Raw genomic sequence first — 19,274 nt, forward strand, 5'->3', positions numbered from 1 at the left:
TCACTGCTCTTGTTTCAGCTAAAAAACAGTGTCAAATGATATCGAGATACAGGAAAACTTTAATTGTAACAGCATGATTATATAAAAGTCATTATTTACCTGTCCTAAAATTAACAACGATATCTATAAGGAAAATTGTATCCGAGAGACAGTTGAAGGCTATCCAGCGCGTGCTGAGGTCGTCGTTGAAGAAGGAGATGGCGACGGGCAGGATGATCAGGTTGGCCACCAGGAGCAGCAGCATACACAGATCCCAGTAGAATCTGAAGACAAACAAAATATACTGTGAGATACTTGATTATAAAGATTGCTTAGGAACTCTTGGTAAATTTAATGTAGTCAACATCTAAGGTGTAGCAAAAGTACCTAATGTGATTGAACGATTCATCGACTTAGGTATAACTTTGGCAGTTCAATGCATTTTGAGTGGAGCCAAAACCGACAAAGTACGAGTATCTATGTGGAATTTGAAATATTTCTCATAAGATATTCTAAAGTTTGGCAATAAACTTTCAGCGATGGCGGCTCAAGTTTCGAGGTGGCATAGTTTATATGCGAATTTAAACAAAAGACATATTTCGAACAGTATATATACCTACTTATCAACCTATAACTTATTTATCTCCTTAAGTAAAACAGTCATGACTAGGTACATATTTACATGCCAAACACCCATTTTGTGATTTGATACTGATTTATAAACTTGGATAATTATCTTAATTAAGCGCATTTTTTTTAGGAACGCGTCATGCCTTTTTTCTTTATACTTAGATACTTACTTATGAGAGATGTGTTGTGTGAGAGATATAACAGATTTGACGTTGAGGAAACGATTAAAAGGACTTGTTAAAGATTAAAGTTGTTTGTGGTGCAATTTTTATTAATATGGGACCATTGTAATATTTATGTCGGCTCAGGATTAACGATAGTGGTACCAGTTCAGGTAGTAGAGTAGAAGAGGTAAGTAAACATTATTGTTGTAAGTTGAGGCAGTATCGCATGTCGGTACAATGCTACAATGCTCAGCGCTACAAAGACACAATGAACACAAAATGATCTCATCGGTCATTTTATTTGATTACACGATTTGTGATCTGACTCAGAGTGCAAAACTGCAACTTGCATGTTGGCTTTTTGTTTTCGGTAACAGTACCGATGCAAAATACCATTTTTCCTGGAGTATTCGTAGGTAATAAAAGACCGTTGCATTAAATAAATAAAATAAAATAAAATAAAAAGCTTTTATTTCAGGCAGTACCCATATACAAATTGCATTAAAACTAATTTAAAACTAAAACTACTGACACTGTAGAGGGGTGCCACTCATGTTAAAATTTTTAAAATAAATCAAGATCGCACATTTTAAGTGCCGAGTCTTTTTTATGCATTGTTTATGCATATAATAGATATAGGTCACTATAGGTTTAGTACATGAATTTAAGATGAATTGTACAGTCAGCTGCAGAGATAACTGACCCCCCTGCATAGAAATTTGTAATAGTACCTTTCGGCTCAATTTATGAAAAGTCAAAAAAGATGAAAATGGTCGTATTTTTGTTTAAATATTCTTTAGGATTAGGTATTTCCATTGCTTAACACTTTTAGTAGCTACTAGAGTCGAATTCCTTATGATTTTACCTGTTTTAGAATTACAAGTGTATGTATTTGTGAGAAAGTCTCTGGGTAAATAATAAATCCTTGCGTATGTAATTGTTTTGCTTTTAAAACCGTAGGTACAATTTTTTACTATAATGCTGCTAAAGTCTAAATAAGTTTATTGCTTCACTATTTCTCCAAATTGCAAGAAAGCGTGACTTTGATTTGCAACAATGAGGCGGAAAATTCTGCACAATATGTCAGCGACAACTGAAGCACCTACTTTGTAACCTCTTCGACTTTCTTTAACATTTTACGAGCGAAAATAAATCTTAAAAGTACCTTTATCTTTATCCGTAAAATTGCCGTTTCGTAAATCATACACAACGTCACTCAACATTATAAATGGGGAGCCAAGGGAGCACCGACAACCAATTATGAAAAAGTAAGATAAAGAAGTGAATAGTGATTAAATGGATTTTAAAGTTTTAAAGTTATTTCCCAAACGGTGAGCTTTTTTCATTTGACTATTTCAAATGGAAGCAATTTATGTGGCGTGAAATTCAACGAATGCGCCTTGCGGGACTCGTTTGTAAGAATGGTTAACGTAGGCAGCAAAATTTACCTACGTTGTCTATTCCTAGAAAATTGTAGGCAATTGCAATTAAATTAGACTCCATAAAAACTAGTTACTATAAAGAACTTAAAGACGCTTTTTGCAAAACAAGTACCTATATAGGTACCCACAATTTCTAATACAAAGACAAATGAAAAAGTACCCTGATGTGATGGCTTGTAGTGTATAGTTGATAAAAAAAGTTTTGCTACTTTTGTACCTAAATAAATCACCCTGAACTATGTGTTTAGTAGGTTTAGTAGGAATTCAAAACACGGTTTGATCAGCAAGTTCAAATACCTTAACGCTTTATTTATTTTAGCATGGTTTGAATAAGTTATTACTTGTAAAGTGATGTCAAAATTTACTATTCTACCTCTATAAACTTGGACTAGTTTAGGAGTTTCTAAGTATCCTAGGCTATTAACATTTTGATAATTATATCTGTAATGTATATTTCAACACTTGGTCATATGGGTCTGTGCCAAACTACCTACACCCTATTTTTGGCACGATTCGGCCTTTTTCATTGTGTGAGCCAATGGAGTATGCAACTCCTTTTAGACAATAAGCTTAGAGTATTTTTATGAAGAGCAGAAAATGCTAGGAAGAATACACAAGTCATGAAGACATTATAAATAAATAAAACGGAACTCCTCATAGTGCAGAATCATTTGTTATAGGTACCTTTAGTAGCAAAAATAATAGATAGTTGAATACGTAAAAGTTATTGCAAGGTTTCAGTAATCTACTAGAAACAAAGAAGTACCTAGAAGTACATATGTACCTACATATGTATAAAGTTACTTTTTCACGCGGAATTTGATAAAAACTTCCTTTGCATTAAGTAGGTATGCATTATATAGGTGTCGGGCAATTACTTGGAAATCTAAAATTGTCTGTTTACGTAGAGGTTTGGTCGGCAGATAGTGTATAGCATAATGTAAAAGAAACAAAAACTAAAAAGCGATACAACGGAACTCTTAAATGTATAACGACGCTGACTGACTGCCAAAGCCAGTTAAAAAGAGAGAGCGCGCGAAATTGTGCGGCCATGTATAATAATTGTATATGTATAAGATGGCGCCCAAATGTTTCAGACTCTGACATTTCTCCCGCTTTATGGGCGAAGTTAATGCAATTTTCATTATTTTTATCGTCAGCAAACGTAGCATTGGTGCATTTGTAACTTTTGAGAATATTTTTATTTTCCTAGGGCCTAGATTTACAGATAACTACACTGCAACAATGGACCCAAACTTACGCGTCAAATTAGTCAATTACGACAAGGAAAGCTATCAATTCAATCTGTACTTAGATACATTGATATTTGGTTACTTGGATATCATGTTCACATAGTACATACTCGTAGGTACCTACTAAATTTGTAATTTATGACTGGCCTACTACTTAATAATACATAGTTATAGTACAGGTTGTAAAGCTCGGTAGGTCGTTCGGGTAAGGCAGTAAAGTATCGGATAGGTTATTAGCTGCATTATGTTCTCCAGAGCTAAAACAACAATGTGAGCTTTAGATTACTATTGATACGTAAAAAGAGATTTGTTTAAAGGCGGGATTCCACCAGTGCGCGGCACTGTGCGGCACAAGCGTATTCAGTAAAAAAATGCTTGTGCCACACAGTGCCGCACACTGGTGCAGGAATCCCGCCTAAAAGCTATGAAACTTAGTACCAGTATGTGTCAAAGTAAAACAATCTAAGTGTTTCTATATATTTTGATTTAAAAATAGATGTATATTTGAGATGAATTATGATGGCATTTTTACGCTTTGTCATTGCAAATGCTATGTAGATTTAGCTTGATCCAACTCTAAATATTATGTTGAAACCTTTATTAGACTTAAGTATGTATTAAAAAAAGTTATAATCGCGTTGTATACTATCTATCTATTAGTTCGATGCTAAAAAAGCATGATTCTCAATTTTCATATTATCTCAAATAATACTAATGGGCAAATCATGACGTGATATCTCACTTAAAAAACTAACCCCCTTATTCATAAACGTTTACTAAAGTTGACAAGCCGATAATAATCGTTTGTCCTTTTCCGACGTATTAGTATGATGGAAAGGGACAAACGATTATTATCGGCTTGTCAACTTTAGTAAACGTTTATGAATAAATCAACAGAACACGTTGTTAAACCTAAATTTTGCCTTGCACTGAGTAGCTACAATCTTAGCGTTAAAAAGTTGCTTTGCAATGAATAGGTACCTACCTTTATATAATACCGTATAGATAGACCATCAAAATATACTTGTAAATTGTTAATCACATTAATACTATTATTATTGCACCGCGTAGAGAATAAAATCATTCAAACCATAGCGCTGACGATCAAATCACAACAAACATAAATGGTCATTGCTTTAATTAACCTTAATTCGATGCACTTATTAGGTACCTATTGCGCTGCATTTAAATTGCTCAATAACGTACAATACCTACATGTAATTCACGGAATGTTTGTTACAAATTACTGCTCAATTTCAATGCATCGCAGATGTTTTTTTAGGGGACGATGCGACTTAATAGGATAACGAATAGTGGTTTTGGCCGAATACCGAATACCGAATATTCGGCATGACATGCGAACATTTTGAGTTAATTATTATGAAAACTGATCGCCAACAAATCTCAACGTTAGATGACGTTAGCTAAGATATATTTTTGTTGAACAGAATTAATGAATAGAGTCAAACAAATCAGACTCATGATAAAAATAAAATGTTTTTAACCAACAAATGCTCAAAAAATGGTCTTTGTATTTTACAATTTTTCAAGAACACATTCTAAATATACCTACATAGTTTTTAGGGTTCCGTAGCCAAATGGCAAAAAACGGAACCCTTATAGATTCGTCATGTCTGTCTGTCTGTCCGTCTGTCCGTCTGTCCGTCTGTCTGTCCGTCCGTATGTCACAGCCACTTTTCTCCGAAACTATAAGAACTATACTGTTGAAACTTGGTAAGTAGATGTATTCTGTGAACCGCATTAAGATTTTCATACAAAAATAGAAAAAAAACAATACATTTTTGGGGTTCCCCATACTTCGAACTGAAACTCAACATTTTTTTTCTTCATCAAATCCATACGTGTGGGGTATCTATGGATAGGTCTTCAAAAATGATATTGAGGTTTCTAATATCATTTTATTCTAAACTGAATAGTTTGCGCGAGAGACACTTCCAAAGTGGTAAAATGTGTGTCTCCCCCCCCCCTGTAACTTCTAAAATAAGAGATTGATAAAACTAAAAAAAATATATGATGTACATTACCATGTAAACTTCCACTGAAAATTGGTTTGAACGAGATCTAGCAAGTAGTTTTTTTTTAATACGTCATAAATCGCCTAAATACGGAACCCTTCATGGGCGAGTCCGACTCGCACTTGGCCGCTTTTTGGTTATTTTGATTATGCAATTTTTCTTTTTAAGTAGGTGCAACAGATATTCGGTATTCGGCTGAATAGTAGGCAACATTTGGCCGAATACCGAATATTCGGCAAAGTGGCCGAATAGGCCAAATACCGAATAGTTGCCGAATATTCGTGGCATCTCTAATAACGAGATACAAAGATTTATAATTTAGAAGACGTGATTTAGCTTTCAATATAACTTTGCTTTCAGAGTAAGTACCTAAAATGTTCTCAGAATTTGAACGTTACTAAAACAGACTATTTCATCTCAGTCAACATGTTTTTTTCCGGTGGGTATTGTTTAAAAAACAATTGCTAAAGTTATATCCGGTTTATATCACGTTCAGTTGCAGCTGCAAAGATTTAATCGTATTAAGAGTCTGCTCCTAAATCTGTTAAATTTCCTCTTCGGGTCGAAGAAAGATAAGCCCTCCCAGCGCTTTTCTTGTAACAAAGCTTAAATCTTCCGTGAAATTCTTTGAACAACAATTAAAATACGTTTTATAGGTCACACGGAGATTTAGTCGGTGCTAATTTGTCATTTGCCCTGCTGCTTGATGCACTGCTCCAACTATGAATTTGAACTTAAAGCAAATAATAATCATACAAAAACTATAAATAAGTATGTAAGTGCTTATTATGTAGAGAGGTACGGTAGTTCACTGTTAAAATACGGTCTTACAGTGGTACCCAGAATAGGATTGAGTAAACTGGGTTTCTTTATCAACAAATACATATTCACAATTGATTGTAGTATGTAATATGTATAACTAGACGTAGGCCAGGATTGTCCTTTAGTATGTATAGGTTTGAAACCGGTCATCTTAGTATAATCACAGTGTAGGGCTCTAAAGAGTGCTACGCTGTGGTACAATCTGCCCAACATGTACTCGTACCTACAGCCTTAAGAGAACTCATTCCTCATTATACTGTTAGTCGTATTCTTAGACCAATAATTCAGAGTTCAAACTGATTTCCATATGCTACGGGGCTGTTACGGGTTGTATACATCGTGGGTTGAATTAACGTATGAATATGCTGAGTTAGTACCTAGAGGTAGTTCTAACATCGGCCGAAACATCATAAAGTCTGTTACATCACTCACCGTGTTAATGTGGGGTGGCAAACGTGGCGAAGTTTAACCGGTGTGCTATGCAACAACAGGATGCCCGTCCGCGTCAAGGGAAAGGTTTACAAGACCGCTGTACGACCAGCAATGATATATGTGCCGAATGCTGGCCATCACTCAGAAAGGACCAGGTGCAGCAACTACATGTAGCCGAAATGAGGATGTTACGCTGGTCAGCAGGTGTAACCCTCATAGATAAAGTGGCCAATAAGTCTGAAAGTAACGTCGATATCTGATAAACTATCTGAAACGAGACTACGCTGGTACAGACACGTTATGAGAAGGCCCGAAGACCATATGGCCCGAAAAGTGTTAGATATCGCCACTGGTCCAAGAGGTCCCGGAAGGCCCCGACTCACATGGCTATCAGTAGGTAGTAAATAGTGACCTCGAAGCCAGAATTAGATCCAATGACGACACAGAACAGAAATGGCTGGCGAAAAGCGATTAGGAGAGCCGACCCCAATTGAACATGGGATAAGGCCGGAGAAAGAAGAAGACATTTCACGACTCTTCTCTTTCCGCACAGACTCTATATACCTATAAAGTGTATCCCTAAAGTTGACACAAAAAAACCAGTGTGTCTTTAGTTTAGTTTATTTTATTTATTAACCATAATGTAACATGATCATTACATGGTAAGTCAGCATTTCACAATATTATACTTATAGAGTATGAATTTACTATATAAAGTAATTACGTTTAATAATAATATAATCTACTTACAATTTGCGTCAATTAAAATATTTTGTAAAGACAGATATTCAGTAATCGAATAGAAGGCATGGTTTTGGAAAAAAGTCTTGACTGTCTTTTTGAATAAATTAAAAGGTAAATCCGTGACATTTGTGGGCAGTTTATTAAATAGCTTTATTTTTATAAAAATTCCCTGTTTTTGACACTTTTTTAATCTTAGTGATGGAAGTATTAGTTTGCTATTGTTCCTCGTATTATAATTGTGGCAATCCGAACGCTTAAGTAGAGTGCTTGCTTTCTTGTGAATTTCTAGTACAGAGTTGTACATAAACAATGATATGACCGTCATTACTTCCAGCTTCACAAAGTAGGATCTCGCAGATGTGCGCCAATTTACTCCGCATATTATTCTAATCAAGCGTTTTTGTAGAATCAATGCCCGCTTTACATCCACTGCATTTCCCCAGATGGTAATCGCATAATTTAGTACACTTTGAACATAGGCATAGTATACAGTTTTTAAAGTTTTTGTGTTAACTAGAGGTTTTAGTTTCAATAATGCGTAATTTGCCGATGCTAATCTATTACAAACTTTATCAATATGCGCGCTATGTGTTAGTTGACTGTCAATTTCATAGCCTAAGAAACATGTATTGTGAGTGTACTCAAAGGTGGTAGTTAAATCGGTTTTTCTAGAAAGTGTCTTGTAGTTTACGAATGTACTTTTATTTTTATTTAATACAATGCCGTTGCATTCAAACCATTTGTGCAATATGTCTGTGATGCATCTTAAGTGTATTTCCATCGATGGTTGATCTTTGTGTCTGACTCCAATATGTGTGTCATCTGCAAAAAGGCTGATCTGCGCCCATTCTGGTATATTCGAAGGCAAATCATTAACATAAATCAAGAATAATATTGGGCCCAGAATTGATCCCTGGGGTACGCCTATTTTACACATTTCAGGGGATGAGACATTTTTCCTAACTTCAACCACTTGCATTCGATTCTGCATGTAACTGACCATCATTTTTAAAGCTATGCCGTCAAAACCATAGTGGTGTAGTTTGTGGATGAGAATATCATGCCGTATACAGTCGAAAGCTTTAGATAGGTCGCAGAACATGCTTGCGCATTTCTGCGACCCATCCATAGACTCTAATGCAAAATCGACGACTTCTCTTATAACCATGGCTGTGGATTTCCCTTTTCTGAATCCGTATTGGTGGTGAGAGAAGAGATCGTTGTGTTCAAAAAATCCATTATTCTGGTTTTTAGCACCGCTTCTAAGACCTTTGAGAAGACAGGTAGTACACACACTGGTCTGTAGTTACTTGGGTCATTAGATTTACCTTTCTTAAAGATAGGCACGACTCTACCGGTTTTCAGTATTTCTGGGAATATCCCTTCCTCCATGCAGCTATTTAAGACAATCAGCAGTAATTCCATGATGTTATCATTATGTCTTATGATCTTCAATATTCTGGTATCCATGGCTTGTATGTCTTTCGACGTTTTGTTTTTTATTTTGTTTATTATCATGTGGAGTTCTTTTAGTGTTATAAGTCCGAAATGTATCTTGTTGTTCGGCTTCATAACAGAATTTAGATAGTTTTTGGATTCCTCTGCACTAACTTTTAAGTTACATGTTATTTGTTCTGCTATTGTAGTATAATAATCGTTAAACACTTGTGCCATCATAGAAGGATCTTTTGTGCTGTTTCCATTCTTGTCTAATACCTCTTTAATTTCATTCGAATTCTCTGTAGTATATCGGTTTGTCGTTAACTTCGATACGATACCGATCGTTAAGATTATTACAGGCGTAAACCTGAAAGAATTTTTAAAACACGTAAGTGCCCATTCCGAGAATCGTTAACATAGTTCATTTCGAGATGAGTCGTTAAAATACGCTGGTTATTAAGGAATGGTTGGCCACCGATAGTAAACACTCGTGTTATCAGGGAATAGGGGTACTACTCGTAGTAAATACTCGTATATACTCGTATCAGCTCTTTGGGTATTTAATAACTATTGATATAGTAATACTAATAACGTATCAAATCAGCTATATATCATTATTATTATTGTCTTTATGATTTCAGAAATAATAACTTTGTTCAGTTAAAAAAGTTTAATTAATAAAGTAGCAGTCTTTTCCTTAGACTATAAAGGAAAGCATAATGAAGAATGAAAAAGAAATATTTCACAATTAAAGTAAATCTGCGCGTCATGAACAGAGTAACGCATATTTTATACCATATTATATTTTTTATCTTAGGAAAGTATGTTAACAATACTTATATAAAAGGAAGAGCTTTCTAGTGATGCAAATGGACTTAACTCGGACTGAACCTAATCATGTATATGAATTTCCACGCAGGTGTTCACATTTCACGTAATTAATATTAACACATCATCTCCATATATTTATTAGGCTGTGATTAGGCAGATATCGATCGCTCAGTTCCACAGAGCCGTATTTTATACGTTACGTAATGTCAATATCGGCCTTATTTAATGCAAGGTAAAGTTCATATTTAAGTGTAAATTTATGAAGAGATAGGTGGTTGTGAAAGTGATAAGTTAATATCCGGGTCGCATGTGTCGGATGCTGTATCAAGATCATATGCATTTGTGCAGTGACCCGCTATTTAGTATCAGTAATGATGCAACTGCATGACGTCTATTTGATTGCGGTGTAGTATTTAGTGGTTTACGCTACCGTACACTAATCGTTACTAGTTTTTACTAGTATGTTTAAATGAAGTATGGAAGCGTGATTCTCATTACTGCAACTCTGTATGTGTACTTAGTTTAAAATTAACCCTTAAGCGGACCGTTGCATTGTCACGTTATTTTATCATCCCACACCAAATACCTAACACATTTCCGATTTTTGATTATAGGCAGTTACTTGAGTCGTACAATCATACTCTTTTCCATGGCTTACTAGCTGTTTCCTAAATTTCATCGCAATCCTTTCAGGCATTTGCGTGAGGAGTAAATATCCAGAAATAACAACTTTCACATTTAATATATTACTAGGATAATAATTAACTTCATTTACAATTAGCCCATACATTCTTACAAAGTTTACGGTAATTTCGGGTTTCAAGTGATTGACAGTATTTCGACGACTGCGTCACTAAACGTAGATATTTTTTCATTAAATACTGCACACACGTTACATCATAGTCCCAATTCAAAAACCCTTGCTCGATTTATAGGGTTTGACCGCTCATCCCAGTACTTTATATCAGGGATGTTGCGGATGCAGATTTTTTGACATCCGCGGATGCGGATGCGGATGTCAAGATTAGGTAATTAGAAAACGTCAAATATTACATTTTTAGTATTTTTTTATTAAAAACACGAAACGTTTAGTATTTGAGCAAGAATATAGGTGCGTTATATTTAATAAACAGTAACTTGGCCGACTTTTCTGGATTTAGACGATTTCGTTATAGGTAATGAGTAATGACGAAATTACCTAGCACTTACGCCGCCGCTAAGACTTTCCTGTACCGACTTGTTGGACATCCGCATCCGCATAAGCTCTGCATCGATTTTATGCGGATGCGGATGCAGATGCGGATGTTGAAAATAATGCGGAAGTTCCGCGGATGCGGATGCGGATGTTCGCAACATCCCTGCTTTATATGCTCGTAGCAAACTTACACGGAAATCGGCATAAATTATGTTATTTTACTAGCTCGAACCTCACATGTATGTGAGGTGTTTATATGCTGTAGCAATGCTACAGTAGCATATAAACTTCGTTTGTCAGTTGCCCGTCAGTTTCCCGTCCGATTATCAGCCTGACACGGCGGTAAACTCGTAAATGTCAGTCAAAATTAACCTTCCGTACCTACTTGGCAGAGTCAAGTGCACTTTTTAATCGAATTGAATGAGCCTTAGTGTAATTTTAACCTTGAACCGTTCTGAAATAATAACATACCTAACCGTATAATACGAGTAGGTATATATTTATACCTGTTTATACCTAACGAATACCTAAACTCTATGTATATTAGATGAATTCAACGAAAAAAGCCCCTTTTACTATATACTAGCGACCCGCCCCGGATTCGCCCGGGTAGTTCAACGAATTTACACAAAAGCTTTACAAATTATACACCAAACCCTTCCTCAAGAATTACTCTATTAATAGGTGAAAACCGCATGAAAATCCGTACAGTAGTTTTTGAGTTTATCCCGAACATACAGACAGACAGACGCGGCAGGGGACTTTGTTTTTTATAATATGTATTGATTTAAGAGGCTGTCCTGGGTAACCGAAATAGACATGTGTTTGAAATTTGGGTAAAAATGGTAAAATGAACATACATTATTATGCGTATGGCTTCAAGAAACGAATCAAACTTGTAAACAAATATTGTGAAATAATTTAAATTTAACCCTCAGCGTGCAAATGTAACTCGAGCTTGGCTACATCTTATCTTATACCTTTAAACGAGCAATTCTTGTTTGTTTATTTATTTATTTATATATATATTTCGGCGATCTCGGAAACGGTTGTAACGATTTCGATGAAATTTGGTATATGGCGGTTTTCGGGGGCAAAAAATCGATCTAGATAGGTCTTATCTCTGGGAAAACGCCCATTTTTGAGTTTTTATATGTTTACGGAGCAAAGCTCGGTCTCCCAGATACCTATTATTTTTTATTTCTCATCATTTTTTGATATGTTTAAGAGACAATGTGATTTTTTATTAATTTAATGCAGGATTTGTACGGAATGCTTTTCTCGGCAATCCGCTTATTAAACCAGAAACCATCCTCAGCTATTCGTCTTAAGTAAATCAGCTTTGTATCGTTCCTTTTGTGACCGCTGTATTCATCGCGAACGCTGGCCAGCATTATGCACAGCGGTAACTTAGTCCGCATTGTGCGGTCATAATAAGCATTTGTATAAAGCTTTGTGTAATGTTGCACTTCGCATAAAGGGTGATGCATAGTGATTTACATTATGGTGTAAACAACTGGTATTATCCGCTGTTACATCGTTTAACAAACCTGACATTTGAATGGTCGAACCGTATAATTTAGATTTTTTATTTTATACACGAGGAATATTTGTTTGCCACCACCTTGGTATATTAAAAACCCGGCAATCAGAGAATCCCTTAAGATAGACTAAATTAAGCTTCCAGTCGCAATCCAGTAGGATTTGGTAATTATTGATAATTTGATATGCAGTAATACTTATTAGGTCCTATGCTATTAACTACCGTTTAAATATTCGCCTGTATTGGATTGACACACTGTATGTTTAATATCATGTAAAAAAAAATGTATATATAGGTATATATATCTACCTAATCTATGTAACTACAATGATGGTTATTGCGACACATTTGCGGAGTAACGGACGGGTTGCGAAAGTTGCGAACTGGTTGCGAAGGCCTTGAATAGGGTTTCATTTGCCTACCTATTACATATTTCTCAAAATCAAAACCAATCCATTTTGATCGTAAATATTTTCCAATAGATGGTGGAATAATATTTTTCAGTAGAATTGGGTGTGTATACAAAACTTGTCTGTTATATTTATTTTCTTATCATTTCTACATTTCGTGTTGTCATTATCAACATTATTACCTCCCACGGCTAGACCGGTGAATGTCAAGGACTCCTGACCTTTTCTACGGGCCTGCGAAATTGCCGTCAGAATATGCAAATTTCGATTACAGGCTAAAAATATTTTTTTCTATTCAATAGGCATGCAGGCAGGCAGGTCTAATGCATTATTTCACTTCACAGTATGATGGCCAATATTGACGGATACTGTAAAAGTATGATAAAAACGGCGCGCCAGAAAATTAGACACCTATACCTAATCGACAATCGTAAATAAATATATACATATGTAATATATTTTCAATAAGGGGCCGAAATTATGTAGGTAAACCTAATAAATAAATAGTTTACTTTTACGAGTACCTATAACAAGTAATAAGAAGTGAATCAACAAAATTATAGCTAGCATTTAATATGTCGAATTGAATTCCTTGTAGGTACCACTGCACATACAGCGCTAGTTACAATGTCAACATACGCACAAAGGCACAATAGAAATGGAATAAGGGGTATTTTAGAGGACAGATACCTAAAGAAATGTAAGTTTTAAATAAGGCCAATCTATGTAACATGAGACACGGCTTTCACCCGCTAAAGGCTAACGGTAGGGTTTAAACCTTACCAAAGCCGCACAAGTTCGTCAAACTAAGTAATCAAAGTCGGATGACTTAGAGTCGGAAGAGTGGATGGATAACTACTCTTGTAAACGAACGTACTGGGAGGATTATCTTAACTTCCGGCCATATTCGAACTTTAAGATACGTCAAATACTAGAGATTGAAACGATATGGAATGGATATGTCAGTGTCAAACATGTATCAAAAGTGACGTTTCTTCAAACAAACGCGTCACTTTTGACACTTGTTTGACACTGACATATCCAATCCATATCGTTTCAACCTCTAGTATTTGACGTATCTTAAAGTTCGAATATGGCCGTTACGTCCAACCTAAAGTAATCAACTTTTATGTGAATTAAGGCAAGAAAGAGTATTTAAATATGTCTGTCCTAAAAATAAATAAATAAACTCTTTATAATTAAGTATTTCGTCTGCTGTAACGTACCAGAATTCCAATTCATTTAAGAGGAGTGTACAATTTACTTTTGGCATTTTTAAATAATGTCAAGCATAAGACAGATATATTTTGGCTTCTAATCAAATGAAGTGGAAAAGTTGTACTCATTCAAAGTTCTGTAAGCAAGTAGCTTCAATAAAGCTTTCAGCGAGTCACTGCTACCAAAGGAAATGAATTGGTTTAGTGTGGACTTAGAAATATGTTAGTAAGATTTTTATATAATTTTTATAATATAGACGAGCGAGGGCTTTATGGAATATTAATAGAATTCTAATTGAAAACTGGACCTTTCGATGTTACTTGCGACCTACCTCGTTTCCTATAATGGCTTTATTTCAGTCCGCCAGTTGTATTATTCAATGTTTCACTTGCTTTGTGTATTTGAAATTCAGGTTCACGGTGAAATCGTATCACGAAATTAAGTTTCAACTTTTTATTATTTCGTATTCGCATAATTAATCCAAGCTGCGAAATTGAGTTACTCTATTTGAACAAAACTTTTTACTACCTGGGACAAATGTTTTTATTGTAGTTTGTGCTTCTGTACGACTAACAGAGATGTAGATAAAAACATAGATCCAATTCTGTAGGGTATTTTCCGTTTTATGTTAGTTTTGTACATTTTTTTATTTTATAAACTCGCTAATCTCAAATATTTATCATCAGCTTAGCTACCTGAGCACCAAAGGTTTTGGATTATAGGAATAGGTACCCGTATATTCTGAGAAAGTTCTGAGTCCCGGGAGGCTTTATCACGTTTTCGAGGGTACTTCTTTAGCGGAGTGTCTCCATGATCAAAAGGCTGTCCGCAGGCAGTCGCCGTCTAACATCAGCTGCCTCTATTGACATCGGCCTCGAAGGTTTGTAAAGAAAAAAAATTTGACAAGTCAGATATGAATTTTGATTGTTCTTTCTATTGTCCTGTCTGCATTTATTTCGTGTGATAAATTAATGGTAGGGACGATCGCTATAAATTATAAATTAAAACTTTAACTACGAATAACTAAATCAGTTTTCAAGGCACCCGATACGAGCTTTCATATTGGCGTAAATTTGATCTAATTTTTTTATCGTTTATTCGTGGGTATTTATATTGATGCCAAAAAATAATAACACATTAATAACTTTTGTATAAAAAATTCAACGGAAGATTCAGAAACAATAGTCTACTTTATTACTCCATGCAGTGGAAAATTTACATGGGTAGAAATTATTTGCCATCCGCTCCGGGCGCTCTGAACTAGTTTGCTTGATTTTAAAATGTAAACTTAGTCTTGAATTCTCAATTTGATCGCAGCTAGCCTTTCGTTTTGTACTGCTTACATTTCCTGCGCGGTCTGTTGATCTGGTAGCGTTAGTATTCTAGTACGTAATATATTATTGAATGTTTTCAAGAAGATTTCTGGCAGCTGACAAATCACGTTATATTTCGGTATCTAACCTATCTTAGAAACCTTTGCCAAAATCATCGAGTATTGTAAAATCTGAACGGCAGAGAAGGCAAAAATTGTTCAACGTGTTCGGGTGAGGTCGAGGAGGCGGTCGAGTGGGCAGCCACTCGAGCCTGGGTTGTCCGGCGCGGTCGCCACCTGAACGTGTCCCGGACGCCTTTTTACAGCGCCTCAGGTCTACCTCTTTGTTAAAACATTTACGAAGAACTCAAGAGTATTTGAAACATTGATTCGAAAAGTTAAGAGAACTTTTCGAATCAAAAATTTTGGAAATCTATTTGCGGAAAAGTACGTGCTTATGCTTCAACGCATTTTCCTTTAACGGAAAGTTAACGTTTAGTTGCCGCGCCACATTTCGCAAGCACTAATTGATTATGGCGCGCAATGTGAATGCGAAATGGAAATGTGGGCACAAGTTAAAATCCTGTATGTGTACAGGTAATTTTATTTCGAAGGCTACAGCGCAAAAATCGGTTAAATAAATTGTGACAAATTGACAGCACAAATTTGCTTAGTGACTGTACCTATAGTTTGACGACTTTGAGGAATTTGTCACATACATTAACTTGTGTTCGTGACTTGCGATTTAGAGAGAACTCGTTAAAAATGAAACAAGTTAACTGTAACGGATCGTATTTTGTGCTAAAAGCAATGATGTGAACGATACGCGAAAAACCTTTTTTACTCTATTTATCCAGTTAACGGCTTATCATATACAATATACACAAAGTGGAAGATTTACCTAGTTGTTGGCATTTTTATAAAATATTACAGTAAAATAACATTATCATACACCCGCCATCGCCAACGCGATGGAAATTAACACAGAGAATCACAGAATTCACATAAAATAAGGCTGGATGTTTGCATTTATAAAAATAAATATAAAATTATATTATTACAGTAAAATGGTTAATCATAACATTATCATACACCCTCCAACGCGATGGAAAATAACTTAAATAACACAGAGAATCACAGAATTCACATGAAATATTTAGCTAGTGTTAAAAAGCGAACAAATAAATGAATTCACTCGCCTTAAGGGCATTTTGTAGGGCGATAAGCAAGAGTAATGGCCGTGTGTATCAGGATGGCGGGTGTACATCAACATATGGAGCTGCGGTATACGTCAGGAGTTAGTGCTAGCAATGTGCCAAATGTGCGCCAAAATTGGAGCAATGTGCTCTTTAAACTCCAGAGATATTTAAGAAATAGATGACGCCCGCCATCCTGACGTCAGGTTGGCGGGTGCATTTCGAGATCCAGCTAACGGCTGCCTACTCAGGGGTGAAAGTACTGCCTGAGGTTAGTGCTCGCAATGTGCTTCCACATGTATGAAGCACAATCAAATCCAGAGAGCGGTTAAAGAGAAATATGGAATTGAATAAATATATATATAGACGCCTGCTCATTTTAAATAGCAATATTACATCTTCATTGCAGGCAGTACATCAGGCGCACACAAAACATGCAGGCGCTTTACACAAAAAGTCTTTTATTTTATTTTTTCAATAGACGTGTTACTTACTTATTGAACTTGTGAGAAACACGCAAAAAACTCGTTTAGGTACCGTAAAAACGAACACTCGGTAAAATATTTATATTACTCTACGACCAACTATTACACACATTAAGTGTTACTATTGCTTGAAACTACAACATTTTCTACAAATGTGTCTACGTTAACCCATTCAAAGCCAGCGACTCTGCGTATGTGGGTATTAGTCGAGTGTGCTCAGAGCATAAAAAGGTCAATAGCGCTGGCAGTACACCGCGAAAATCAGTAAAATCCTGCAAATGGTGTTAAAGGTATGAAAATCGGTACGATTGATCTTTAGGACATTTGAAACAATTTGACCCGAAGCACCAACAAATAAAAAAAACGAGAGGAGTTATGACGTCATCTTTTTTTGTATGGAATTAAAAAAAAAATTGTTCAGAAACCTTTCGCGTGTGGTATTAACCCTAAACTTGGCAGGATTTTTTTTGCTCGAATTTAGTGTTTTTATCCTAAAAAAAGGGATATTAAGGGTTGGTATAAAGGGTACAAAAATAAAAAAATAAATCTTAGTCTTTTAGTTTCTTAATTTATACCTACAACGTATCTTTAAATGCACTCTGCCAAGTATGCACAAATTAACATTTAATTAGGTATGTATCCTAGGAGAGACACTGCCAGGTTCACTGTAAGGTGAGTTATGTATCTTTAAAGATTCATTGCCAGGTTGAGGTTGCAGAATATTTACTGTCCTACTAAGAAATTATTAGGATTTTAGGACAAATTACGATATTCTATTTATTAAAACTGTTTAACTATATTAGTCAAGTGCCACAGATATTACAAATAAGGCTACATCAACAAAATAGAGCTCGCAGTCTGGTTGCTCTTGTTCCTCACCCCGGGGTCAGATGTCAGATCAGAAATAGACAGCAGCAGTTGCCTTCATCTTTACCATCTTCTCTAGAGAACCTAGACTTGTTATCAGACAGCGATCATGAAACAACAGATAGCGACCCCAGCCCAGCGACCACTGCTATCTATGACCAGTATGCCACCATCACCATCGCCAAATCAGGTAACATTGCTAGTACATCTTCAGAGTGAGTCTTCTACTACAAGACAAAGAGTAAGCCTGTCTGAACAAGCAAATGCGAATGCCACAACACCATCCCATAATCCTATACTATCGCTATTTTCAGGTTTATCATTCAGCTTCAGTGCTCCTTCCCCTGCAACAGCTACTTTTTATTTGGCTTATTTTTTACATATTTTCTGTGACTACTGGCCATTCGAAAAGTTCTGCTAAATTTTGACTGGCGCAATTCCGGTAAATCGCTACATTTCCAATACAGTGTGAGAGGTTTTGATTGGACTGGCTTCTTTTTAGTCACAATCATGTCACAATTATAGTTTTAGTTTTTTTGATCGAGTAGCTACTGCAAGGGAAGGAACACTGAAACTACAGAGTAGGATGTAGGATGATAAACCTGAAAATGGCGATGGTATAGGATTATGGGATGATGTTGGAGCATTCGCATTTGCTTGTTCAGAGTGGCTTACTGTTTGTCTCGTAGTTGGAGACTCACTCTGAATGTACTAGCAATGTTATCTGATTTGGCGATGGTGGTGGTGGCATGCTGGTCATGGCTAGCAGTGGTCGTTGGGCTGAGGTCGCTATCTGTTGTTTCATGATCGCTGTTTGATAACAGGTGTAGGTGCTCTAGAGAAGATGGTAAAGATGAAGGCAACTGCTGCTGTTTATTTCTGATCTGACCCAGGGGTGAGGAACAAGAGCAACCAGATTGCGAGCTCTATTTTGTTGATGTAGCCTTAACCTTATCTGTAATATTTGTGGCACTTGAGTAATATAGTTAAATACTTTTAAGAAATAGAATGTCGTAATTTGTCATAAAATCCCGCACCAATGTGGATAAGGAGGGATTCACACTGGTGGAAAGGAAGAACAAGGCGCGCAGGGCGCCTCGTAAGACTCTGTGTGGCATTGCGGAGCCGGTTAATTAATTCTGGTCTACGGATAGCGATACCGAGTAAGGCGCTCTACGTGTCTCGCCTGCATTACTCCGCCGTGGCCGACGAGGTGGTGGAGTACGTCCGTCGGAAGTCTGGCTACACGCTGAGGGTGCACCAGCTACAGTCGCG

The 19,274-nt window shown here is 36.1% G+C and overlaps 1 protein-coding gene across 13 annotated transcripts in view; it reads right to left on the bottom strand.

The window, feature by feature from the left end:
• Positions 1-19,274, bottom strand: part of LOC134654957 (potassium/sodium hyperpolarization-activated cyclic nucleotide-gated channel 2) — a 292,022-nt gene that overhangs the window by 7,985 nt on the left and 264,763 nt on the right. For all 13 annotated transcript variants that reach the window (XM_063510396.1, XM_063510394.1, XM_063510404.1 and 10 more), the window contains one exon: positions 100-263. In XM_063510396.1, coding sequence (XP_063366466.1) covers positions 100-263 — 164 coding nt within the window. The remainder of the gene's footprint in view (positions 1-99; positions 264-19,274) is intronic.

The sequence above is a fragment of the Cydia amplana genome, chromosome 16 (assembly GCF_948474715.1).
Source record: "Cydia amplana chromosome 16, ilCydAmpl1.1, whole genome shotgun sequence".
NCBI classification, from domain to species: domain Eukaryota; kingdom Metazoa; phylum Arthropoda; class Insecta; order Lepidoptera; family Tortricidae; genus Cydia; species Cydia amplana.